The following is a 27,854-nucleotide window of genomic DNA, read 5'->3' as shown; positions in this document are numbered from 1 at the left end:
TTACTACTTTGTGCAGGTACGCAACACAGGTAGTGTATAACTAACTAAACACAGTGCAGCTCAGACTCTGGCGAGTGGACGTCTTGGCTAGCATACTTCAGGCGGTACGTCATTGTATTTGTTATAGCAGGAGTATCAAACTCATTTTCATCTGGAGTTACATCTTCCGTCGGATTTGAGGGAATTGACATTTCGGTTCAGATTTTGGCAAGGGTCATCCAAGTTGACACACGATTGCTTTCATAGGCCACATAAAATAATGTGGCAGGCTGGATCTGGCCCCCGGGCCTAGAGTTTGACACCTGTGTGTTAGAGCATACTCATTCAGACCAAGGGAGCTGGTGCCCACACTCTCAATGACCCCTTGATTAATTAGCCCTCTTACCCCTCAAATTGTTTATTTTTTCAGGGGGGGGGGGAGTATTATTAACAGGTTTCCTCTACTACAGTTGCCCCTGCTTATACACATGGCTCAGCACCGATGAATCCACTTATTCGTTTTTTTCCCCCCAGTATTTTCATGTATTTATTTTTTTTTTTTTTGTGATAGTCGAAGCTTATCACACAGAGTGTATCATGCAATTTGTGGGTTTTCTTTGGGCGGGGGGGAATTACAGAAAACGAAATCTTATTTTCAAATGAATTTCAACGGGTCTCAATTATGTGCGGATTTTCCCTGTTCGGTAGGCCGACCCAGTCTCTATCCAACGGGTGTCAAACCCAAGGCCCCCCAGCCCCCGAAAGAAAATCATATGTGTCATCTTGCATGATCCTTGCTAAAAAAAAAAGTTCCGAAATGTCAAATTGTCATGTGTAATAAATGTAGTTGGGATTTTAACGTAATGTTGTTACCCTTAGAAGTAATAATGCGATAATGAGATTAAACATCATAACAGCCCTCTGAAGGAAGATGCAATTCAAAAGTGGCCCGCGAAAAACTGAGTTTGACACCCCTGCACTATCCCATGCGAATAGTGAGGATCCACTGTATAGATTTAAGATGTAATATCATTTTTGACCACTACATGGCACACACAGCATAGTTGTACTTGCACTGGGACTTATACTGCCCTATACTGTTAAAAAGTGATTAGGTTTAATTCATTGTGCATTTGGAAAGACTTGGAGGACAAATATTGTACCTGAATAACATTAAAATGTTGATTGTGTTGATATTGTGACAAAATACACTTCACAGTTGGTTTGTGGATTAGTGCCGTTTCTGCACGAGGGCATGTTTTTTTGCATGTATGCAAAAAAATCTAATAAAATCACAGTATGTATTTTTTTTTTTGAACATTCAAATCCTCACGTACATGATCCTACGTAGCCCCCAGTAGCATGAATGAAAAATTGTGGCTACCTCCAGCTTTTAAGTTGCGCATCCATGATTCAGACTATTCAAACTGTTACTCATGCGTTTCTGCATCGATCTACTAAAAAGCAGAAACAAGGTTTTCAGCCCGTTTCATTTTGAATACCACACAAAGTGCAGCTGTAACTGCTTATTTTGGAGTGGCCTTTTATTGTGGGCAGCCTGTGGCACACCTATGCAATATGCATGCCTTCGAACCAGTATCTTAATATGCCACACCTGTGAGGTGAATAGATTGATACTAGCAAAAGAGATGCCCTCTGTGTACACCTGAAAAAGGAAAAATTGCAGCCAAACCAAGAGTTGCATTTAAATTTTTGTTCACGGTATGATGTGCAATGACAAGTTTGACAACTCTGCCCTCACATAACTTCGCTCAAGTATATTGCCACTTGCAGTCATTTCCAGCTCGAATATACCAATTAAACAAAAACCAAATGGACTATCCCATACCGTGATTGAATCAGTTTTATCTTAACTGTTAAATAGGTATGAAAGGTGCTCAAAATTTTTATTTCAGTTATTCAAAAAGTGAAACTTGTGCCATGCTGACAATCGTTTGACACAGACTGATACGTTTCAAGTCTTAATTCATGTTAATTTGGGGGCGGCCCGGTGGTCAACTGGAACGCATCGGCCTCACAGTGCAGAGGTGCAGGGTTCCATTGCAGCTTTCTTGTGTTTGAATGTTCTCCCGTGCCTTCTGATGGTATTCTCCGGGTACTGCGGTTTCCTCCAAGATTCCAAAACATGCATGGCAAGCTTATTGAACACTCTAAATTGCCCCTAGGTGTGAGTGTGAGCGCGGATGGTTGTTTGTCTCTATGTGCCGGGTGATTTGCTGACAACCGGTTCAGGGTGCCCGAAGACAGATGGGATTGGCCCCAGCACACCCCGCGACCTTTTTGAGGATAAGCAGATCAGAAAATGGATGGATATACTCATCTAACTTAAAATGAATGAACACTTGATATGTATCAACTGTGTGGAATGAATACTGCATTACACAAGTTTCACTTTTTGAATAGTATTACTGAAATCAACTTTTTCATGATATTCTACTTTTTTTGACGAGCACCCGTATACGGCATGAATGAACCCAAACAAGACAACATGACAAATCTGATTAAGTAATTTAAGAGAAAGTGTGACTTGTACAGCCGGTGGACCCCAATATGACCACTTGTATTGACGTAAAGATGTAAACAGCCACAAACTATTTGTAGTTGAGGCTTTGTCTTTTATTGAACATGCCTTAAAAAAAGATAATGCTTGATTCATAATTTCTAGGGTTAATGTAATTCAAGTTGAAGTGTAAACACATCCCATTGTAGTTTTGGTCAAATACCTAAATTAGGAGTTAAGAGGTATCTTGGGCTGAACAGTAGCAATTTTTTAATACTGTGGAATGGAAGATTTGTTTCTACATGTGAAAATGTCAAGATACAAAGGAAGTGTTTAGACATGCATTAAGAAGTGATTTAGTTAATTCCATGACAGATCACTATACTTGACAAAGATGTCACACGTCAGCATGCGTTGTTGTGGTGTCGCTGGTGCTCAGCATTGGTCTTCCCAACTCTCCCGCAGACCTCAAACTCACCATAGATATAAACACGGTGTGATTTGCCACATTGCTCCATGTCATGAGACATTGGGATGCATTTAAAATAGCCAATAGCAGAACAAAGTCTTGACATTTTCAAAGATATTTTTGGTTAGCCATCCATGATAGACTGAGGCAAGCTCTCAGCTGGGGTACATTTCCAAAAGCTCAGCAGAAAAAAAACAAAAACAAAAACAGAACAATATCACACACCTTAATGCAACAACCATGTAACGAAATAAAAATATAAAAAGGTTTTGATGTCAAGACTAATCATCTAGTTTTTGCATTTACAGTTTGATTCCACGTTTAAAAAAACAACAACAACAACTCAGTAGATAGCATTATTTTGATAGAAAACAATTACCGGTAGTAAAAAAACATTCTGTTGTCTTCCACTGAGTAACGTGACAAATTGACCAATGAAAAGGCATCGGAATTTCGAGACACCACTTCAGCATGCATGAATTCGAGTGAATTCAGTTATGGGTTTAGAATTAAAGCCAATCTCAATTTCTTGCGTGCGCACCCACACCCACACCCACACACACACACACTACTGCTGCCAAAGACATTTGGATTCCGATATGTACAAAACTTCCTCTTTCAACATCATTCACATCAGTGCTGGTGACGGGCGTCTCCCTGGTGAGAACCTCACAGCTACAGATGCACTACCGAGAAAGAAACAATATATCCTTGCAGGAACACGGTGAGTACAAAAGTTCAGCTGACCCAAGGTTGAGTGTAAACATTTCCCATGTGTGCTACAGGTTACAGCGTTGTGCGGTGACTGTCCTTTTGTCACCTGTACTGTCCGTTGAAATGTACCACAACCGGCATCGGTCCTCATCCCATGTTACAAAGGTGCAGCTCGGGGCAGACCGCAGAAATGGTGAGGCATAAATGGGTGACGGGCTTCTGGGCGTGCCGCTGTAATATGCATAAATGGCACGCTAGAGTCATGCTGAGACTAAAGCTCTGCTAATTCACGCAAGCTGGGCCACACTGTGACATGGCCAGAGCCCATGAGAATACTGCATTCTCTCAGTTGACGGGGAGGGGCAACAATGGCATCAATCAAATCCAAAGCGTAAGCGACGTGTTCTCCAGCAACAAGAACCCCGCAGTGCTTGATAAAGTCAGTCGAGTGCGGTCCGCTAGCACAGGAGTACGGAAAGCTGTTTGAGGATTTATTCGATGTCCTGGACATTCAACTTAAGGTCCATGTACTAGCACACTTTCTGTCCTGAGACAATTCAGCGCACTTGTCGGACAACCATATTTTACTCGTGAGCTTAAAACTCTACACTTGGATCAGTGATTTTCAAAGTACCACTAGAGGTACTCTGGCTCACTCTTGTGGTACTTGAAGGTATACCGCACAAAAACAGGTCAGTTGTTTGGAACTTTTTTGTACAATTTGTCTATACTGTACTCGTAATGTGCATAATGTTTGAGTGACTTGCACGATTATTATTTTAGACGTACTACATCACTGGATTTTAATGTTGGTCATCATGATGACATGTGTGGCACTCTATATTGTTTTTTAGGTGATACTTGGCATAAAAAGTTTGACAACAACTCCGCTGGTTGACATTCACTACTGCAAGTACTCCTCGTGAAGGGCAAGATGATAGCTAGTAGAATTTCATAATGTCACTCGTAAGACGCTCAGCGCTCTGTGATCAATGTGTGCAGTTTTCAACATTAGTAACGTGTAGTTGTCCAACTAGTATGTCAAAGTAGTTCTAATGGTGCGTTTAATAAACCTTACGCAGTTTCCAATGTCGATATGTTTCAAGTAAATGGAACCCCAACTAAGTGAAAAATAACCCCTACGGTAGAACGTGTGTTAACCTGTGGTGGTGTGAAAGGTACACTGAATATTTGTATGCTCGTATTGATTACGATTGAAATGGCATCAGATGTTTGTACTTTTTAAAGATGCGAGCGCTCAAACTAATACAATTCAAATGTGTACTAGTAGTTGAAAACCATGACTAGTCAGACAAAGTTCTACTAGTGTGCTGACTTGACTTGCTAGTGAGGATAAGGAGCATACGGATACGTGAACCTTAAGTTGGTTAGCCGATAAATGCTCAAGCAGCTTTATGGAAAGCCGTTTGAACGTTTATTGGCGATCCTTGATCAGGTTACTAGCGTGTGACAGATGCCTATTAGTCGGGCCAATGGTGTTACTAGTGAAGCACAATAGTTACTAGTAAGGTATAATTGCGGGACACTACTACGCTGAATTGCAGTGAGGACATTGAGAGTGCTAGTAATGGACCTTCGGTTCGATTTGAAGGATTGGGAATAAACGCTCAAAGGTCTTTCCACACAGGAGGCCTGGAGAGTCTCAGATGTCCATGTAATCGTCCTCCTCGTCCGACTCGCTCTCCAGTGAAGACTCCTGGCTGGATGTCTCCTGCACCTCCAGGCAAGGCTGGCTCAGAGTGTCCTTCTTGACCGTGGCGGCAGACTGCGACGATAGGATGACATTCTACGTGGGGAGCAGACAGTAGAGGTCAGCGATGAGCGCTGTGGCATGCGCACAGAATCAAAAGTGCCGTTCGGAATTCCCCACCTTTAGCCTTTGTTTGGTTTCCTCCGAGATACTGCCTTTGGGGGAGAGAAGCGTGGGCGTCGGGGGAGTCACTGTGATTTCCGGGGGGAACTTAGTGACAGTGGAGGGGATGAAGAGCTTTGGCATGTTAGGCGGGACACGGGAGCGGATTCGACTGGGGTCTGGAAGCTTTGACAGATCAGTGCTGGCATAGTGCTGCTGGTCTGGGGAGAAACATGGATACACCGCACGAGTCATTGTTTTTACTTTAATGGCCTCTATACAGTACAGTGGAGCTTCTCAAGGCTAATAACTTGAGTTGTGGTCAATGATTTTCTTTGCTGAAATATGTTTTGTCATGTAAAAGAAGGAGTAGGCTTGATAAGCTGTCGCTTCACCCAACACCTTTTCGATTGGTTATCGTGGAAAAACTGTATTGACTTTGAAATCAGACGTCATGGAAAATAGTGGCATGCAAATATTTTGGTGGAGAACAATAATTCAATTTATGTTCAACCGTGACGTGAAACGGGAACCCTAATGAAGAGTGACGACAATTGCTGTCAAATTAAATTTTTAATGGAATGGGTAAGAGAAATGATTTGGGCATCTCTGATTTCGCCAGCCAGGTGGCAGCATTGAGTCTCTTTTGGATGAGATCGCCATGTCTCAATGGAATGTTAGGTGGATTCTTGAAACCCATGAACATGGCAGATCTTTGCAAATACAGTATGTTACAAGCACTCAGTGTTTATTGAGTTCAATCGACTGCAGAGATTGTCAGAAAAGAGAACTGATGACAGAGATTATTTACATTTACAAGTAGAAGCGATAATGGAATATATGTAAATAGACACACAAACATGCACACACACTAATAAATACTACTGCTAAATAAATAGGTGATAAAGTTCATCAAAAGTCACGTTATTATAAAATTTCATAAATACACTATTTTCCCATCAAAAGCACATTTTAATCGCCGTCGTGGGTATTTTATAGAAAAAAAGGACTGCTCCGATGTTAAAGGCATCACAGAAGCAAAAATTATTAGTATAAAAGTCACTCCTGCTAGAAAATATATCTTCACAAAAAGCTTGTTTTCTGCACCTTTTGGTCCAATGTACTGTAGGTGATTTGGGTGAATCCAACCCATGTTTCACTGCTGATTACTAAAAAAACGGAATAAGGTCGAGATTGTGTTCGATACCACTTTTTTCAGTACTTGACTCCAGTACTCTCCGATACAATACCAAGTAACCGATACCAATAATATTTATGAACCATACAATTTCTATTCCCAAATACAGATCATTTTAAAATACCTTTTGTTTGTTTCATACAAAAGGCAGATGGGTCAATCTGCAATTGAGAATTCAAGTCCCAAATTAAACACATACTAATTACTCTGGATTTTGTAAAAAATAATCAAAAGTGCGAAATAAAATTGACAACTCCATGAGTATTAGTCTTTGTTCAAAATAAATGGAAGTGCAAAATAATACATGTTCAACTGTTAACTGTGAAGCATGACACTACGAAGTTGGCAACTGTATAATGCATACGTGTAAGTAAAAGCTCTATGTTGCCATACACCAAATTCCGTAATGGAAATTGAGAAAGTCATCATACCATCCAAAACATAACTTCTTTTGCAGGTATCATTAAGGTTGAGCACACTTTTTTGAAGCCACCTGCGGTGTTGCTGACCTGTACACTGCTGCGTGCTGCTGCCGCTGCTGCTACATGTGGCCGTTTCCTCCCGGTACCAGCCGGCTGCTGCTGCTGCTTCCCGCGCCTGGGACACGGTGGCCAGTTTCATCTGCTGACAGAGGTGCGATTCCTGCTGTCGGTACAAGAGCCCCTCTGTGAGCTCTTCACGCTCCTCTAGGGTGGGGGTGAGGAACAATAAAAACATGTTACAGTCCATTAGCAGATCAAACAGATCATTTCTGTTTATTTATAATAAATCAAAAGACATAATTAAAAAAACATAATTCTATTCAAATGTCACCCCAGCTGCAACCTTGTGTATCTGTAGCCACAACCTTTGTCTTTGTTCAGACATTTTTAATTGATTGGATCATTGTGCTGATTAGATGCAAGAGACACAGAATGCAATGTTTTCACAGACGCAGAACGTAATGTTTCTTAGTTAGAGCAAGCATTGAAAAGGCAATTTGAAAAAAAAAATCCTTTGCAGCTAAGATGGATCAAATTAGAAAGGAAGGAATATATTTTTAAGCTTCTGCAACAATGGTGTCTAGATGTAGGAGAAAAAATATATACACTATGCTGATGCTTTTAAGTGTTATGGACAGTATTTGCATGCAAAGACTGTATCCCTTATGCAGATTTAAAAAGATATCCAACTGCTCATTCCAAATAGTGAAAATAAAAATAAAAAAAGTTGGGAATTTCCCCATTGTGAGACAAATAAAGATTTTATCTTATCTTATCTTAGTCTCTGTTTGGCCAACAGTTAATTTTATTGTTTCATTGGGGGGAAAAACTCAAGAATCTTGAATTATGAAGTGACGTATGATTAATAGCCATTACCATCACACCCATAGTTGGATTTATTAATGCCGCAAAGTGTAAAATCATTTTAAGGAATAAACTTGCCTTGAGTGCTCTCTACAAGCATTGCCATCTAGTGGCTACTTTCACGGGTGATTTATATCATAAAAACAAAATCCATGTCATGCTTTTATTTCTCAAGATTTTATTTAGGAGCATGATAGACCAGTGGTTCGCATGACTGCTTGACAGTTCAGAGGTTTGAGGTTCAAATTTCTGCTCCGCCCTTCCTGTGTTGAGTTTGCATGTTCTCCCTGTGCTTGCATAAGTTTTCTCTAGGTACTCCGGGTTGGTCCCGTCTTCCAAAAAGACGCATCGGGTAATTGGAGATTTTAAATTGTCCATTGGTGTGAATGGCCCCACGAGTGGTTGTTTGTCTATATGTGCCCTGTGATTGCCTGGTGACCAATCGATTATTGGTCGGTCACCAGGCAATTATCCTTCAGCAGAGGTGTCAAATCAATGCCCAGAGAGTAAAAACACAACAAGCTCCCAAACTGTGGCAGGGGTTTCACTTTCTGGACTTAGATATTTATAATTTCCCATGAAACTGTCCATAAATATAAATGGATAAAACCTATGTCCAATTGGCCCCTCATAGACATGTCAAAAGGCTGTTTGTGACTAAAAACGCAAAACTCTCCAATGAAGCACTTACTGAGACCAGGAGTGACACATTTGTGACACAACGGAAGGGCGAGTGCACTGCTAACTATTACATCAAGCTGACTCACAGATGCTCTGCTGAACATGTACATAAGTGAAATAATTACACCAAAACCTTGTGTCACAGAGTCTAAAATGAACCATGGGCGTAATGCAGCTTGACAGGCTATTATGTAATACAACTACAGAAGTCGACAGGCGCCCTCTGTTGGTCCAGCCGAGGTCTATCTTAGAGCTGCTAAAAGACGCCAACCTTTCATGGACTGTGGCGAAGTGTCTCTCACTCTACCTGTGTGTTGTAAGAAGGACAAAGCTGCTGCTGCTGCCGCAGGGTGGCAAGCCATTCTCCTCTGTGGTTGCTGATCATGGAAGCCCGACGTTTGAGGTCTGGGTAACTTGCTCAGGGGCTCAAACATCACTTTGGCTTGGCCGTCCTGGTTGGACAATGGGTGGCAGGTGGCGTGGCCGAGCAGAATCGGCGTTGGCAGAGAGGCAGGGAAGAAGAGATCTCTGTGCTCCTTGTATTTAGGCGTGGTAGGCGCGTCGCATATGGGCTGCGGGAGACACAGAAAGGGGGAGTTGTTATGAGCAGCTCTCACTGACTGGGGGTGCACTAGCCGAACACAGCTCAGGTAGGTTAAGATTACATCCTCTGATCTTGAGTGACAACCTGATCAAAAACTCTCAGTAGTGAAAGAAGCCAAACGAGCAAAAGTTCTGAGTGCACAAATCTTATCACTTCCCTAAATTGCGGTCTCTGAATCCCTCTTCTGCTGCATTCCTGAATGTCTTTTAGAGGACCACTTACAAAACACAAGAGTTGCACAAACAACCTGTGACAACAGTGGGCTGGCTCCCACAGCTGCTGCCATGGCAACAGTGGAGCACAGTTAGCAGAAATGAATACTTTCTCTCATCCTCCTTTTTGAATGGATGAACATTGAATAAGAGAATGAAAGGACTTTGATGGCCAGGTTCTTCATGGCTGTCTCAAGTTGTTCAAATTCTGGGATACAATGTTGAAGACCCCGCCCCCTGACAACATGCGTTTTTACAAAGGAATCATAAAAGCACAAAATGTTCAGCAATGGTGAAACTCTTGTGCAAAAGCCTTTTCGAATCTCAGCTGGCATGTAAAGTAGGAGCTTGCCAAGGGATCATATTGCAGCGAGGAGGCAAATTGAATGAAGAAGAAAGCAACCTTCCCAATACATAGACAACACTTACACAGTTGTGCCAGCTTTGATGATTCACTTAGTAATGAAACATCGGCACAACAGACACCATTGGGATAGCTCATCTTATGAAAACCCCAATTCCAAAGCAGTTGGAACATTGTGTAAAACAAAAATAACAGAACACAATAATGTGCAAGTGCTTTTCAACAAACAGTATATTCAAATGCTTACACTACAAAGACAAGATATTTCATGTTTAAACTGATCAACTTCATTGCTTTTGTTTTGTGGAAGTATTCACTCATTTTGAATTTGAATGTCTGTAACTCAGTACCAAAAATTTGGAGCAGGGGAAATAAAAGACTGAGAAAGCTGTGGGATACTTAGAGAAAAAAAATTGAACATTCCACAGGTAAACAGGTTAAATGGAAACAGATAATTGCAATGATTGGGTATAAAAGGTGTATCCAAAAAGGCAGCATCTGTAATGGTGTGTGTGTATGTGTGTGTGCGCGTGTGCGTAACCTGCAGATCTTGTGAAGGCACTATGAAAGCTTCTACAATTAGTGTCCACGGTTGCCAAACGCTTGTTGAGTGTTGTTAAAAGTTTATCTGTTTTAACAAGAAATATATTTTCTGTGTACTGAATTCAATTTAGGTTGAAAAGGATTCACTTATTATTATATTCCATTTTTTTTCTTTTGTTTTACGTTTTACACAACATCCCAACTTCTGTAAAAATTGAGTTTCTGTTAGCAAATCTCAGCCTTCGAAACCTGCGACACACCACATGGAACCAGTCTGAGTGTGACAGAAGCCAGATTCTTAGAAATGTGTGTGAATAATCAATTGTTGATTAAGTCAGACTTGATTGAATTAAGGCGGAAGAGATTTTGCTAGTTGGTGGGGCAGCAGTTTCACTTAAATTGGTTGCATTGTAGTTCAATTTTTGCACCGTGATTGGTTGGCAACCAGTCAACGTTGCACTACGCACGCTTCTCACCCGAAATCAGCTGATAAAGGCGTCAGCCCACCCTTGATCCTAATAAAGGCTAAGCCATTTCAAAATGAGGAGATGAATGGGTGGTTTAACTTTTAAATGTGAAGGTGTTTTGCGCTTCAACCGTTTTTTGTTAAACTGTGAAAGGAATTGCTGAAAAATGATTTATTGCACGGCTATTCATTTTATAGGTTAAAGATTTAAAAAAGTAACCCAACACCTCACTAGTTTTACCAATCATTGGGACAGTGGAGTTTAAGAACTGAACAAGGTGCGAGACTGGCCTAAATCAGATGAGCGCAGACGTGGATGTAGTTCCGATGGAGGAAATTTAAAATATATAAAGAAATGCAACCACCCAGCCAATGTTCATTCTCAGTGCCACACAGGCACCTTGGCACTCTGTACTTGTGTGGGCTTGAAAGAATGTGTGGACGTAGAAGCAGGCAGAGAATTTTCACGTTGGGGCCTGGAGCACGGAGGTGTCTCCTCACATTTGCTACTCTGCGATGTGAGCAATGATTCCACATAGCCAGCTGTTAGATTCGGCTGCAGAAATAGGAGGCCGCCAGATGCACCCTCTACTCTTTTATTAGGATGTGATGAAGTCGAGTCACGGGCAATGGGGAGAACAGATAGGGTACTGAATATAATATGGTGGTGATTTTTGTTTTGTTTTGTTTTAATTAGAATGGTCTTGCGCAAATCAATTAGAAACATTCAGTTTGTATGACACTTTTTACGAGAAGACATTCATGTGCCAATTAGAAACATTCAGTTTGTATGACACTTTTTACGAGAAGACATTCATATGCCAGTGTTTCATTTCCATCTTTGACCAAATTGGTTGCATAATGACAGCGCTTCTGTACAGGCGAGTGACAGGCAAACTACAGCTGTGCTGAGATCAATGATATAATGGGAACTAGCGGAAAAGCCACAAGTGCCAATAGGGAGGTTGACTGGGTTATATTTAGCGCTGGCATCGACTTGAATAAGTCTGGGGATCACCAAATTATTCATCAATTTGGCACAATTTACCTCCTGATGAACAAGATGAAATGCACGCTGAATATCGCAAATATTTTTCGTCAATACGCTAAACGTGAAAATGGGAAAAAATTCATGTGCTCGGCACTATTCACTAGTCTGGGAGAACTTTTGACAAGATTTTGGAGTGTGTCTGTGGAGAGTTTTCAATGATTAATGACATGTCAATGTGTTGGACCCCAGCGCCTCACGCACGATTCTGTATTCTCGCTGCTTGGTGCAGTTCAGCCACATCACAAGCACACAAACGTGCCTTGATTGTCCTCACGAAGGTTTGACATTTTCTGATTGGCTTCAAGGAATTATTGTTAAAACCCTTTTCAAAATACACAATTAGGGAAACCCTTTTTGGGGGAGGGAGTAGAAACAGCACCAATGAAAACATGAGTGATATTTTACACTTTTAACTCATTCAGTACCAACCAATTCTGGAACGAGTCTGAAAAGACGTTTGAAAATGTCTCTGGGAGTGAACGAGTTAAGTAGTCTCAATGGCACTAAGCTCTTAAGCGCTGCACTGCCGTCTGTTGCCGTTTGTGGTACATTCGTTGTTCAATCAAATATACAATACTGTTGCTGTAACTCTTCAAAACGTTCAACGTCACTTGTCATCACAGGGTATGATAACTTTTTGGTGTGAATTCGAGTCAGACTGAAGAGAGTGTGACTGTGTGGCTCCGAATGAATGTTCACCCTGCGGGAGTGCGAATACGTGGTGAGTAACAAAGATGAGCTGGATGTACCTGTCGCTGGGCAGAAGTAGCCAACTGTATCTGGCAAAACTTCATAGCCTGGTCCAGAGCCACATCCTCATCAACCTGAAGCAAGAAGAGGAACAATAATCATATAAGAACAGTGTGAGAATCACAGAGGCTTACGCTTCATAAATCTCTTTTGATGTGCTCTTTTGTGCATGTGTCAAATGGATAAAATACAAAACTACGATGGATTCCCAGCTCTGTATCAGAATCACAATAGTGGATCGATCAGCGAACCAGCGGAGTTAAGCACTGTTTGCAGCGGTTGCTATGCTTAGCATGTGAGCGTAGTCGAGCTCGGCTATAGCCAAACATGGTGCAATTAGTGGTAATAGTCATTAAACTGTTGTATTGTTCCTTGCAGCAGGCTGCTGGATGGAGCAAATGAGCCATTCCTCCAAGCGGTGGGATTCTGTACGCTAGTTTGGGGTTGTTTAATGTTGCCAATACTTTCACTGAGGATATAGCTCGTCTTTCAATAGTTTGAAAATGTGTTTAAAATATTAGTGCCAACATTTGTACAATAGTAGTTTGTATCTTACATATAAAAGAACAAATAGCTTCAAACAAATCCGATTTTATTGTGTGGTCAATCACTTCAAAAAGAATTTATACTTTAATTTAAGACCAGTGCCGCACCAACTGGTGTAAATCGGCCATTTCGAAGATGGAGCAACAGTCTGATCACTACGAAGGATAAGCTGTCCAAAGAGGGGAGAAAAAACGAAACACTCAAAATCAGTCCATTAAATAGAGCCACGCAAAGAAGAAAGTCTTTTTGTAGGTGTCGTGATGATGGAGCACTATAGAACTATACGGTAGAATAAAATCAAATGTGGCTTTTGTAAATAGTGGACTCATGTGGAACTACTGTATTGTGGTTCCTGCTGTGCCCACTTGCGTTTGTGAGACATTGAAAATCTTGCTGAAGTTAGTTCTCATCATCGTCTCTCTCCCACTCTCTCCCTTCTGGCTACTGCCTTCCCTCTCCAGTGCTGTGGCAATAATTTCTGTGGGGCCGACATTGATCTGCAGCTCAATAAGCTTGTTCGGGGTTGTTTTGCAGCCAAAGAATTGTACAGTCAGACAAGTGTAACATTCAAACACGATACAGTTCATCCTTGCTGGATGGGTCCAGTTGTGATACGGCAGAATTTATATTTTGTTGTTCTATATTAAACACTTTCTCTCCATGACTTCCATCCATCAATGATGTATGCTGCTTGCCCTCCAGAGTCACAGAACCAACAATACTGTCGATATAAATTAGTCCTCTCCCAAAGTCACAAGCCCGTTGACTGGCAGGAACAACAACAAATGCAAAAGAATTACATTGGGTAAGAGAGAACCAATCAGCATGTTTCATCCAAATCTGTTATATAGCTCAAAAACGTTAAGTTGGAAAGTGTTTTATAGCGGTTGTCTACAAGAAGCGGTGTTTGTGAGGGGTAATTTAATCTAAAAGGAGGGCATAAAAGCTTGCATGCAGAATCAGAAAGAATTATAGTAAATGGCAACACACTATGAATGTGTGCGCAATTGATACATGTTGTGTGGCACAAGCGAAGGACATTTACCTGTTTTATGAGCATGTACGTCTCTGACATGATCTTTTCAATACGACCTAGGTCATAGGTCATAACCTTCTGGCCTTGTTGCCAAACTCTGTAGGCATCAAGTAGGAGGGTTTTTCCAGACTCTACATCCTCTAAAAGTTTCCTTTTTCTGCTGGGCCTTCGAAGTAAAACTTGATCAGGGCTGCTAGCTGTCAAAGTGGCCTTGCTTGCCGAAGACTGAAGCTGTTGCTGCCTGGAACTAATACTTAGCTCTTCAAGAGACAGCTCCGATGTCCGGCTGCTGTCAGAGACTTTTTGCTGGGGCTCTATTGTACCCAGAGAGACCGGTGCCTCTGCTTCCCTGTCTTGAGTATCTGTGGTTGTTGATGGTCTCCTCCAATGGCCAGATTCCAAATCCATTGGCTCCTCTGGCCCTGTTCTGTGCCCTTCACTCGTAACAGGTTCCACCTTTCCAGGTTGATTCTCAAATTTGCCATCTTTATCTGCAGATGGTGCGAGTGGAGGACGTTGTGGTAGGGAGCCTTCCTTGCGTCCAGTGTCAGTGGTACAGGTCCCTTCTGTGAGCACCCCCTTCTTGGGCAGCGCATGTTTGCTGTCCTCTGAACTTGGCCTGCTGGATGCGGCCGCCGTGGTCATCTCCCCCATGGAGGTGGTCGCTGCTTTGGGAAGCTGCACCTGAAAAACAACCAACACAATCAGCAAAATAGTGTGTGGTTTTTAGGAAATGCAGTAAGTAACCCGATCTGTGCTTTCTTACCCCACTGAGACTGTTCAGATTGTCCTCCAGGACTTTTACATTGAGGAAAAATGCCCTCTTGGCCAAAACCTGGCGATCAACATCGCGTAAATATTTTCTTGATGGATTTAAGGAGAGAAGGAAGTGAGTGAGACAGAGCGATGACAGCAAAAATGCATATGCATAAGTCAAAAGCAAACACGGTAGTGCTACAGGAAATTGGCCCTTACTTTCCCTGGTCAGGGGTTCTCTGCAGCATGAAAGACACTTTCAGCAAGGTGTCGTGATCCTTGAGTTGTGATAGCACCTCCAACAAGAGAACAATGGATCGGTTCATATGAGATGCAAAGCTTCCTGGGCGATCAATTTCATCTACTGGAATACGCCAGATGCCCTGGGGGTGGAAAGGAAATTGAAACAAGGAGCAGAAAGAGCAGTCATTTGTGACTGCTCCACAAAAAAAATTAAAAAACCCAAAATATTTTGTATGACAAACTACAGCTTTATTTGAAAACACAATGGACATAAACAAAGAGAAATGGCAATTTGAGGGAGCTTTCTTGGGTGCAACTAGTGGCTTTACAACTCTGAAAAAACAAATAGACTTTGCGTGTCGGAAAACAATTAGCAATGAGGATATTTGAAAGGAAAGACGCAACGGAGCAGAAAGTAACACAATTAAGTGCGAGGGGAAAAACACGGCATTCGAAGAAGCACTAACGAGGGATGGAAAGGCTGCAGCGGAGATCTTACAGACTGCCTGGACATGTAAGAGGCAGGAGGGTGGCACAGAAAGTGTTTTCTCTGGGCACACATGATAGGAAGCCTCATTAGTTCTCAGTTGTGGCCAAGCAGTGCAGCACAGCCTACAGAATGGCGGCCAACAAACATGGGCCATTTTCTGCAGAAGGCGTGATGTGTCCACTGATTGCCAAATGCACCTTTTCAGTAAGCATGTGCCTGCTTGGCTGGCAAAAAAATGGGCCTACTTCTATTTAGCCTACCATGTTTTTAATCAATACAAGTGCAGATGGCGGCCTAGGTTACATTCAGGATGCATGCTGCGCAGAGTGCATATTCTGGCGGCCAAAAATGTGTGTGAGACAAAACAAAGATGATCAGGATGGAACACAACAAATGAGATGGCTCTATCAGCTCATGGAGCACTTTTGGGAGCCTGGTGGTCCTCTGAACAGACAGCTCCAGATGGTCAGATGGCATATTCCAAGGCTCTGGAAGGAAACTAAGCGGGAAAGCACGACGCGGGAAACTGAACAAACGATAATAGATATCTACAGACAAAGTTCCCAACTACTGACAAAGTAACAAAGCCACCACCAAAAAATGCACAACATATGATTGTATTTTGGACCCCAAAATGTAGCAGCTGCCCAGTAGGTATGATTTTTATCCCAAATGTTTTCTTCACATATTCTTTGGTGCATAACCTCATTATAAAATTGAATCTGCAGTGCCAACAATGTTTCCCAAGGCTAAACTCACTCAATGCAGCCTTACATAAGGAAGCAAGATGGCATAGTAAAGTTTTCCCTGCTCAGATTCCATGCACGCAGGGTAAGTATGCTAAAGATATTTTGAACAGCCTCTCATGGACGAGGATTGTTCATAGAACCATCAAACCATCATCAATGTAAATCTGTTTTGGGGAAAGCAAAGCCATGGCTTTACGCAGATTATTCTGGAGCACAACAGCTAAAGCAGATTTGTAAAACTGAAATGGTTTTAAGTATCCTTTTCAGGAGAAAATATAACCAGTTCCAGTGGAGGCGCAGCTCCGTTGTGGTGAATATATCACACAACAACGAAACAGGCAGAGACTTAAGAAAACAAGCACTATGTAGAAATTAAGAAAAGTATACATTAAGAGCAACAGCATTGGTAGCGTGACAAAAGTGAGAAGTACGGCAAGCTGCGCTCAAGCTTTGAACGTGTGAGTCAAAGGCAGGAGTTATGCTTTCACAAACTTTGAACGCCTTGTCACGTCTTGCTGGATACATGTCTCAACACACACAACACTGACTCAAAGCGGTACAACGAGAGAAAAGTTGGGTCACGTAACTAGTAGCAAACAGTGACAATTGCTGCAGTTTAGCAATCATGACATCAGCATTCTGACAGCCAGCTCTGTGTAACTTGAGGAAGGAACTACGTCTTTAAATCAAGCTGGCTGTGACCTGCCATTGTTACAAACAAGTGGCAGGTGCGTGGTACCATTTGTCATCTTGAGCCTTACCAGAAAGAATTACAATCTGCATTTGCTGACACTAATCACAACTCAAAAGTCTCCCCAAAAAAACACAACCAAGACTCGACGTTTCCAAAAGTCTGACAGAAAACAACTCACCATCACCAAAGAAGGCTATTCCTCATTTCCTATGCTGGTATTTTTTGGAAGGATTGCTGCAGGCGGTAGCAGCGACAGCATCCCTGGCAACGCCTCCACTCTAATAGAATCTCATGTTCAGAGAGCAAGGTGTGGGCTGCGTTTGGGTGCGAGGGCAGCAGGAGCTGCAGTGGAGAAAACGCGGGAAGCTCAGCTGCACACGGCAGAAGAAGAAAGGTAGAACGGTAGATGCCTTGGCAAGAGGAGAGTCAGCACTGAAGTCAGGGTCCAAGAGCTCAGGAGACCGCTGACAGAGCAGTAGACTCGCTCCTCCCCTGCCAGCCATCTCAAAACAAAAACACCCACGCACTCCATCTCCACTCTCCCCTGACCCCAGCCTGCCGGATATCCCCCCACCCTCACTCCTTCTCCTGTGCTTTCTCTTGCACTGTACACAGTGCACAGCCAGCCCTTGTAGGCCTGCGCCAGCCAATCACATGCCAGCAGCGCAAAGTCCCACCTATTAATGCACACCCACACAAACAGAGGAGTGAGAGAGTAATGAGGAAGCCGAACAAGAGCAACACAGAGAGGAGATAAGTGGAGTGAATAACAGCCAGGGGGAGGGGTAGAGCATGATCATGCTGAAGTCAGAGCAACAGGAAAAGAACATGAGAACATCAACTGGCTGAAAAAGGAATTGAGTGCTACGAAAGCAATGCACAAGTGCACACGGCAAAGCTTGGCACACCATGAAAGGCAAAGAACAGGTATGTATAAACACATCCCTTATTAACCAAGTGAAACAAAACATGTGGAACCGCCTTGCCTGACGAGGCAGGAATTCACAGCATACATAATATTTCCTCAGCCAACAGCCCTCACCTGCTTCCTTTCAACACTGGCTGTCTCTCTCCAGATGGCCACCGTAAACATACTACACATGCATAACCTTGTTTATCCTGTTTCCTGTGTGAGCAGAGAGAGAAAAAGTGCTGAAAAAGGTCAAGTTGAACTGAAGAAAGCCAAGCGAGGCAGCAGAATCCCGACTGACAGAGGGCAAATCCGCTAGCATGCAAATAAAAACCTTAGAAAAATGTTTTCACTGCTCAATACCGCTCTTACAAACACCCCCCCCCCCTGCCAAAACAAAAAACAAAAAAAACAAGGTTCTCGTGAGTGGAGCTCCACCTACGAACACCACACTGCGCAACTGAACACACAAATGTTTTGAGTCATATGTCAAACTGAGGGAAGTAATTCAAGAGTATGGACCATTTTTATAGTGAGTTTCTCCTCTTAGATGCTATCAGATTGACAGTTGTGTTTGAAACGGGCGCGGAAAGGCACAGTTTAGTTAGTGTTGCCGAAAATGCAAATGCTATTTTCCCCAAATAAACTGAGCTACTTGCAAATGTTCGATGCGGATTAAACACAAAACTAATCACTACTCGCGTCTTTACATAGAGTCTTGTATTCCAATTACAGTGAAACCATACTACAAAATGAAATGGTTCAAAGGCGTGAAATAGAACGCAATCCTGTTGCCAATCCTGCTCATTATAAAATTAATAATTGAATCAGAAATTTCAGACGTGTCTGTGTTTGTTGAGACTGTTAAAAGCATAAATAAAGTGTAGGTTTTAAAAAACAATACCACAGCTCTCCTTTTTCGGACCTGCAACATGTATCTATATCTATTTGAGCTACAGTATATTAGCCTACTATCAAAATCTTTTTCCATTTTCAAACATCTATATATATATTGCGCGTCGTCCCGCACGTGGTCTGTCCTTCCGTCTGTCCCTTTTCAAAACGTACCTACTTCACCGCGCCGCTGCGCGCCGCCACTGTGCCGCCCAGGCAGTGGCTCACTACGATCGCGCGGGCATCTTAGCGAAAAAATGTTGTCTACCCACAAGCATTGCAATGAAATTGTTAGTTATTTAGTAGAGCTAAACATCTCTTTATTTTCACGATAAGCAATGAAGATGAACAAAAAGTTGAACCAAGCAACAACACTTTTGTGGGCCGAAGGCCCACCTTACCAGCCTTCCGCAGGAACTAGCTGATGAGCCGCCCGGAGGGCGGCGAACCAGCTAGTTTTTTATAAAGCTCCAGGAAGCCACTGGTGTCGCTAAAGAGCCGCATGCGGCTCTCGAGCCGCGTGTTGCCGACCCCGGCCTACACTGTAAATACTTGAGTAAATGATTACTGCAGCGATCAAACTTGAATGTCAACAAGTCCAGACAGCAACCACCGCTCATTCTGACACTCTTTGCAACCATCAAATGTTTGTATGAGCGCAAAGAAGTGAGATGGTAATGATGCTTGGCCTCTGCCAGAGATGACGCTCGTTCCTATTGAAGGCAGTGCGCCAAAGCATGTGCATTAAAAATAAGCCGTAATTTGCTCAGTGTGCAAATGCTTCCATGACGCAGATATGTTTTTATTTTTAATTTTTGTCAATGTCAAAACTTTTCCTATCATATACATAGTATACATTTCCTTGACTTTTTTTCTTTGGTTTTGTGATGCCGAGGAACAGAATGCAGGCGTGTCAAATGATCGAGCCACTCAGTTCCCAGAGCGCGTTGCGTGATGCAATACCTTTAATTGATGAAGTTATAAGGACATGAACACTTGTCTTAAATGTGTGCTCCTGTTACGAGCAGCTGAATCTGTCACATTTAAATGGTAACATTTCTCTTTTTTGTTGTTGTTTGTTTTTAAACAAACCGCAAAATTAATCTACGAGTGAAATTGTGACATCCATTTCAACTCCTCAAAATCATTGGCGATGTGTGATAAATGATTGGTAAAAGTAATGGGAAAGTAGTTAGTAACTTGGCTATGCTTAAATTGATAGTAAGATTTCTATTCAATAAACACTTTAAGGAAAAATGTTACTCGGAGACCAGAACGATCACATACCGTACTTAGGGGGATCGTGCACTTTTTGATGAATATCAGCGATAACTATCGACCGCCGATCCATTGGAATATCTGAGGTGGAGATGGGTAAAATCTGTAACACTGAATCAAATGCAAGTAGACAGGGCCGATGGCTCAATATAACCACACAGTGAGCACCAAAAACATTTCAACGATGCCGTTAGAATAAATTCCAAAAACACAACGGGTATGACAAAGCCAGTAACGAGAAGTTAGAGGGCCCACCACCCAGCAATGCACTGTATTTCAAATCCACTTGCCTGTCAAATTTTGATTAATTTGGTAGAAGCCGAGCAACAAACTCTTTGGTGAACATGGTGGGAACTTTTTACAATTACAAACACACCTATGTATATTTCGCCACCAATATACTTTCTAAACAGAACTAGTGCAGCACAGTCATAGCAAATGGCAAAAGTAGGGCATCCAGACCTAAATTGGGAACTCAACAGACATGTCACCTCACCTTGACGACGTTTCGCGTTGTGCACCATGCTGGGTTTGTAAATTTGTGGCAGTTGTGCATTAGCATAACATTTCTGTCACCAGAGAGATGACTATCAAAATGTTGTATTCTTAAAACATCGACGTGAGGACTCGTCCGCATGTCAGTAAACCATCAGGCCATGCTGACTTAAGTATCGATTTAAGAGAAGCTTGGCGCTCCACAATGTTGATGACTCCCATATCAACAAAGCAAAAAGTCAGTGCTGGGGAAGGGCTTGTAATCTTAACACGTGCCAAGATAAAGGTGAGGTTCCTCATACCAGCTCAATTTAGTGACTCAGGAAAAATCTTTGCAATCATTTAGTAAAAGGTTGTCGCATGATCATGCATGATTTGAAATACACCCTAAAGCTTTGACAGTTGGCAGACCAGGACGACAGGTTTCATTCCAAAAGGGGCTCTGTGAGAACCCAATGGGAGCCTGTTCAGCCGTGGCCCACATCGCCTCTGCAATCTGTTACCAGAAGAGGTTTGAGATCTACAGCGCATACTGCAATAACCGGGATTGTATAAACTGCTGAAAAGAGCAGAAACAGCTGATTGGTATGAGACACAGACTTAGGATCTTGCATTCTCGGTTCTATGAGGAACTAAATAAGCAGGAACAAATCAAAACCTAAGTTGCTTCTGCACTTCTTTTAATTCGGTGGAAGAGCTATAAGAACATATAATAGAGGCAAACTCCATGGGAAGCAAATGTCTTGTAAAGACAGATCATTCACCCACTGAGAAATGACATTTATAGAGCTGCTTATGATCCGTTTTCAAGTCAGATTTCCGAGCAGCCAAGTGAATTATGTGAGCCACGGGTGTAAAAAAAGGTAACCCTTATGATATGCCAATATTGTACTCTACTCACAGCAAACAAGTGAGCACATCATGAGCAACAAATCATGAGGACACACATCAGTGCTTCACAAGCTTGTCCCTTGAGATTGTGACTTAGCCGCGAACATGAGGGGTATGTTACACTCATCTGAGGCTGCATTCGACACACTTGCACAATCGAATGAGATCCAATACAAGAGAGCTGAGAAGAAAATTTGACATGCCATCCAGATAACTACAATGGTGTTCAGTCCGCCTGCCTTGTTTGATTGGGAAAAAAAATCTGTTGGGAAAATCATCACAATGCCATCTGCTCGATCTGGTGTGAACCCGCTTGGCTGCAATGCAAGTGCAGTGTAATGGTGAAAATCAATCTCTTGAGTTGAACCTCTTCCAGAACATCCTTTCACAAGGTTTCAAAGAAACAGTCGTGTAGTTTTTTTGTGTGACACTTGCTCATGAACATACAAAACTTCTTAACCAACAAAGATGTGGAAAAATGTGACCAAGATCAAATCAAATAAAATGTTTCCACGTGTAATATGTCCTAAAACCAATGAAATATTTTTTGAGAGGGCAAATAAAAATAAAGAACTGGGATAATGTGGATGCACCATCTTAAAACTGGAGATGTGGCTTTGATCAGAATTAAACAATCAGATTCAAACTCGTGTTAAATAGCAGTCAGGACACAATTTAAAGGTCAAGAGTCAAGTGAACTTGGCCAACTATCTTTTGCGTAATAGTCATTATAATTGCGTAATTGAGTTACAACTATTTCAAGCATAGTTTTGAAAAATTGTTTTGTTCAGCAATCTCCAACGAATGACATTATTGACAGAATGCAGAGTGCCAGGCAGCCGTTGTACTGCATTGTTGATTGTCCCTTTAACTGCTCTTTGACATTGTTAGAGTTATTCGGCGAAACTCCTCGGCGCTGTGTGGTGATGCACTGTTCACGTTCAGGCCAAGAGTTGTTTGAGTGGCCAAAAGAAAAGAATAGGGCATGTACTGTACATATGCACCAGAAATTTGGAATGATAGTTTCATCGTGTATAGGGAATGAATTTCATGTCAGTGTCAACGAGTATTCGTGTTATAGATATTTAAAATTGTGTCTGTAGCTTGTATGAGATTGATAGGCGTTAATAATATTTGTCCACTTTCATGTACCAACATAATGTAACCAAAATAGAAAAAACATGTCTTATGAAGATTCAGTGCACTTAAATCACTCTCACTGTATCCGTGCAAAAGTGTTTATGACCCACATATTATATAAAGCCTGCCATTTGAATATATAGATGAATGTTTAATGATTCAGTGATAACTGGTATCTACAAAAAGCTGATAAGAAATGTGCGGTGATGAAGTGACACAGGAAAAACAACATAAAAGGAACTGTGGACTGAACTTACATTGAACAGGTTTGTCTTGTTTCTTTCACAGAAGAGTCCTTGTGCAGGCATGTGCTTCTGTTGTTGCCATGGGACACTGCTTCCTAGCAACACATCTCGGGCCCACTGTAGGTTCTGTGGTAATAAATAAATTAATAAAAAAACACGTCTACATTTTAATAAACACAACATTAAACTATCATCATGCAGATGGCCTTCTATCATCACAGTAAGTTTGTTTGCATGTTGTGTAAACATCTGCTAAAGTCTAAACGGTGCTCATTGGCAATCAGGAAAACCCTAAGATGCAAAGAGCTAGGTAAAGGTAAGCTAAAATGTATACTTAAAAACATAGTAACAACAAGTACAATAAATAGTAAATAACGAAAAACGTGAATTCATGGAGACATTACAATGGATCAGAAAACTGACAGAAGGATGCCCCCACAGTATAGCTGAGCACAGCATCTCTGTGCCAAACTGGCTGAAAAAGCATGGCTCTCAACCCACACATACCTCAACCCACAGAGTATTGGAACTCACATAGCCTTCGTCAGAAACTAATGTGCAGTGAAAGAAATCGAATGCAAACAAGAGACGTTGGGGGGAAATTGAGGCAGCCATTATAGACGATATTATTTCTAATTCTGATTATACCTGTAGTCTGTAGATAGCGTAGTCATTAGTTTATACTGTGCTGACATTACACAAATGGGTGCCATGTTATTAGTTAAGAAGAGTTGACTGAGGTGGACTGACCTGGTGGGTTTTGCTGTTGGTGTAAAAGAAAGCCAGGCGGTAGAGACTCTTATAATGTTGAGGAAACCGCCCAAGGCAGAGGAAAAGAGAGCGGACGCACATTTCCACCAGCATTTTTTTCTGGTCCGCATGTTCTGCAGGCAGAGCCTTGGGTACCTCAATCACCTCGGCGGGTGGCTCTGGCTTCTTTTTGCCTTCGCTGGCTGGGGTTTGAGAAGCAGGCTGTTGAGAGGTAGCTGCTTTCGGAGGAGTGGCTGGTACAAGCACAGGCGGGAGGCAGACATTTGCAGAGATTTGGGGAATCGAAGCCTCAGGGAGGGTCACCACCACCATTTCCACGATTTCCTCAACCAGGTTTTCCTCTGTCTGTTGGACAGTCTGATCGCCATGCGACTCTAAAGGAGGACGCAGGAGATGCAACACTGAAGACTGGTGAAGTCAAAACTGGGAGAGGTGGTAAAAAAGACAAAGACCTGTTTGGAACACCTCACAAGTGAATAGGCTAACTGGGAACAGATGACTGCCATAATTTGAAAATCATCATATTCCGTTTTTATCCATGTTTAAAACAACATCCCAACTTTATTGGAATTGTGTTTGTGTTGATACATCCATCCACCCATTTTCTGATCCGCTTATGCTCACAAGGGCCACGGGGAGGCTGGAGCCTGTCCCGGCTGTCTTCCGGCAGTAGGCAGGGTACACTCTGAACTGGTTGCCAAACAATCGCAGGGCACACGTAGACAAACAAACATCCGCACTCACAATCACACCTACAGACAATTTCGAGTGCCCAATCAACCTGCCATGCATGTTTTTGGAATGTCGGAGGAAACCGGAGTCAACCCACGCAGACATAAGAGAACATGCAAACTCCACACAGGATGGCGGGGGCCGGAATCGAACCCTGCACTTCTGTATTGCATTGCTGACATGCTAACCAGTTGTCCACCGTGCTGCCCTGTTTGTATTTATGAAACTTTTTTAAAAATGCATGAACGTAATGTATACATACAATACAGGTACATGCATAGTGAGATCGTACTGTAAATGTGCAGACATCTCTTTCAGGCAAAGAATAGTATAGTCTGATGTCAGTATGCGAGTCCTGGTATACCCGTATTGTCGGACGCAGGCTGCCCTTCCTTCACAGGCGTTGTGCTCTCCGATGATGATGATGTACTGACTTTCCCGCAGGCAGGTTTGTGACTACTGTCTTGTGAGCTTGTTGGATCTGTGAAAGCATCCTGGGTGGAGTTGGAGTCAGAAAGCATTACCACCTCGCTGTCCTGACTGCGCTCTGCCAAAACAAGAAACAACACAAAAAGTTATTTCACCAGTTGAATGGCTATAGATCTATTGAAAATCATGAAAATGCATTTCAAATTCATTTTGCCTAAAAAATGTCTATATGTGGGTCTTTCATTCCAGTGTACTTATATTATACATCGTTTTAAGATATTGATGACCTTAAGTCCAAAGTGAGTCACACAGACTTTAAGTAAGAACAATACAAGGAGGTTGTAACACAAAAGGGGTATGGGGGGGAGGTGGGTGTAAGTAGGACGGGCAGGGTTGGACAGTTTGGAAAGCCGACCAAACTATGTCAGTTCCGCTAAATTGTTACTAGAGATATGGAGGATCATTGGCAGAGAACTGTATATAACCAAATGAGGAGTGGAGGAAAGCACACAGGAATTTTCACAGTCATAGTGAACAGCAAACATCTTATGGCACTGGAGATCAGTAATTAAAGTTAAAACTGTGAAAATGTGTGCCTCTGTTAAGAATGCACTTCATTACAGAGGTGTTTTCTGACTGAAGGCAAAGCCTCTGAGAGAGTTTGGTGGGTTTGGAGAGCAGTACCATTCAGGGAAGCCAGCCACATTGAAGACCTGGGCAAGCAGTAATCATGGTCAAACTCTGGTGAGGCTGTTGAAGATATGGGGAGCTGGTTTTACAACAGTATCAAGCAGAACTGTACCTCTGAATGCATTTTATACATTACATTTAAAATGCAGGCTGGTTATAAAAGAAAAGAAAAAGAAATCATATAGTTTTGACGAATGGGGGCATCAAAGCCAACCCCCTTGTGCAACCCAATTCAGACAAAAAAATTAATCCTTTCAATTTTGTTGCAAGAATCATAATAAACACATTCTTATTCTTGGACAATAATGTTTCTCTATTCGACTACATTTAACCTTTTGTCAATGTGAGCAAAGATTAATAGGACAACCAGAATAAAGCTATGATTGTCTATCATTGCGTTAAAACAGAATCAAGAGAAAGTATGTGTGGAAGGACAAAGCACAATCTTCCGATGACTTTATGTCTGAATCAGGCCCTACAGTCTTCTCGCCGAAATGTGTTTTAAGCACAAAAACTGGCTAACACGTGCAGAGTGCCACATTTCCATAACTTGAGTTTCAGTTCTTTGCCAATAACAGACCAACCACTGGTTTAAATGTGCTCATTTGCACTAATCGGATAGAAATTCCAAATATGTCCCATTAGTGCGATGAACACATGAATCACACAGGACAAGGCATCTCCAGGGAGTCAGCATTTTTAGTCAAGTTAAATCCACACTAAAATCTAACAAAGCACAACTATGTGAAGCACCAGACAAAAAGGTGAATTGTGTTAAGGATCTAAATTGTCTCAGTACTGAGGACAGTGACCCCATTGGAACTACATGCATATACAGTAATATACAGGCAAAGCAGGTGGTCAAAGCAAGCAGGCAAAAGAGGTAGCAGGCAGGTAGGTAGGTAGGTAGGGAGGAAGGGAAAAAAATCTGGAAAGCAGGGACAAACCTGGCAACATGGGCAATATGGCTGCATTATAAGCACATTCAAGCCTAAAGTGGAACATTGGATGTATGTTAAGACAGTTTTTTTGTAAAATTATATTCACCCAAACCCCCCAAAAGTTTCCCTGGTGGACAAAATCTTTGCAGATTGAAAATTTAAGGCACATTATCCTATATGTTGCATACCTGCTTAGATTATATACAAATATAAAAATACATTACATTGTAATATCTGGATGTCATATTAAAGTCTATTAATCTTTTTTAAAATTTGCAAGTTTACTGTACGACCGTAAATAAAGTGAAGATCTTATAAGCCTGTCAAGTGTTTTACTTTTCTTTTCTTAGTTTCACAAAAACACATTTGTATGGGACTTATCTGTATAGACTCTTGCACTATGTGCATTAAGTATTATGACACTTAAGCTTTTACTCTTAGAATGCGCTGGAAAGACATTTAACACGATTTTGGACCATGGAAATCTTTGTCAATTCAAGCAGAAGATTATTTTTGTGGTCAGAGAATGTGAATGTCAAAGGAGAGAAGTCCTTTCCCCAAAATGTCAATCAAATGAAGAGTCTGAAGAAATGAAGGGCCCAACCTTAAATTAATTGATTGTTGAGGGGAAGTAAACCCAGAAAATGTTGAAGAATCATTTATGTGTATGAACTAGTAAAAACATAGCACTCTAATAATGCATTTGTGGAAAAAAAATTACAAAATAATCAGTTAAAGAGGAGTGCCATGTTGGAAGAAATCATTATGAGCTGAACAGCGGAAGCGAAGACAAAACCACAGTAGCGCCTTGCTTGTTAATACGGCGGGAAGTTGAAATGTGCCAGCTGACAGACTGCTGCTGAGAGCGATGGATTTAATCATTTGATCTTGTGTACACAATGGCTAAAATACAAAACATGCAGCGGTCATCAGAGGAAGTTTTGGCAAGAGTAAAAGCATTGTACATCCATTTGTCGAGACGAAAGGGATCCAGATCAGGTCACATCACAGTAGGTACTTCGAACGTTTATGAATGTGGTTTATTATGTTGTTTTTGTCCATGTAATGAATATGAAGGTTGTCATTTCAGAGTGTCGACTAACTCTATGGTTTTGTTCAGTATAAGTAAGAAAAACTGGCAGGAATTGGCTCA

The 27,854-nt window shown here is 41.9% G+C and overlaps 1 protein-coding gene and 1 long non-coding RNA gene across 6 annotated transcripts in view; one reads left to right on the top strand and one right to left on the bottom strand.

Moving 5' to 3' along the window:
• Positions 1–1,279: 1,279 nt before the first annotated feature.
• The window catches only part of cabin1 (calcineurin binding protein 1), a 44,679-nt gene continuing 18,104 nt past the window's right edge, over positions 1,280–27,854 (bottom strand). For 3 of the 5 annotated variants that reach the window (XM_052067543.1, XM_052067546.1, XM_052067544.1), the window contains 12 exons: positions 25,755–25,820; positions 25,006–25,188; positions 23,889–24,283; positions 23,151–23,264; positions 15,329–15,492; positions 15,120–15,216; positions 14,363–15,037; positions 12,771–12,845; positions 9,089–9,353; positions 7,264–7,440; positions 5,575–5,777; positions 1,280–5,490 (listed from right to left, as the gene is read on the bottom strand). In XM_052067543.1, coding sequence (XP_051923503.1) covers positions 5,347–5,490; positions 5,575–5,777; positions 7,264–7,440; positions 9,089–9,353; positions 12,771–12,845; positions 14,363–15,037; positions 15,120–15,216; positions 15,329–15,492; positions 23,151–23,264; positions 23,889–24,283; positions 25,006–25,188; positions 25,755–25,820 — 2,558 coding nt within the window. In that variant the 3' untranslated portion in view covers positions 1,280–5,346. The remainder of the gene's footprint in view (positions 5,491–5,574; positions 5,778–7,263; positions 7,441–9,088; positions 9,354–12,770; positions 12,846–14,362; positions 15,038–15,119; positions 15,217–15,328; positions 15,493–23,150; positions 23,265–23,888; positions 24,284–25,005; positions 25,189–25,754; positions 25,821–27,854) is intronic. The other 2 variants (XM_052067545.1, XM_052067547.1) reach the window with 1 other exon arrangement.
• LOC127601913 (uncharacterized) lies at positions 17,996–22,262 on the top strand. Its single transcript, XR_007962669.1, has 2 exons — positions 17,996–18,727; positions 21,766–22,262. It is a non-coding gene; the product is annotated as an uncharacterized LOC127601913 (long non-coding RNA).

Source organism: Hippocampus zosterae, chromosome 6, assembly GCF_025434085.1.
Source record: "Hippocampus zosterae strain Florida chromosome 6, ASM2543408v3, whole genome shotgun sequence".
Classification (NCBI taxonomy): Eukaryota; Metazoa; Chordata; class Actinopteri; order Syngnathiformes; family Syngnathidae; genus Hippocampus; species Hippocampus zosterae.
This window is presented reverse-complemented; position numbering and strand designations above follow the sequence as displayed.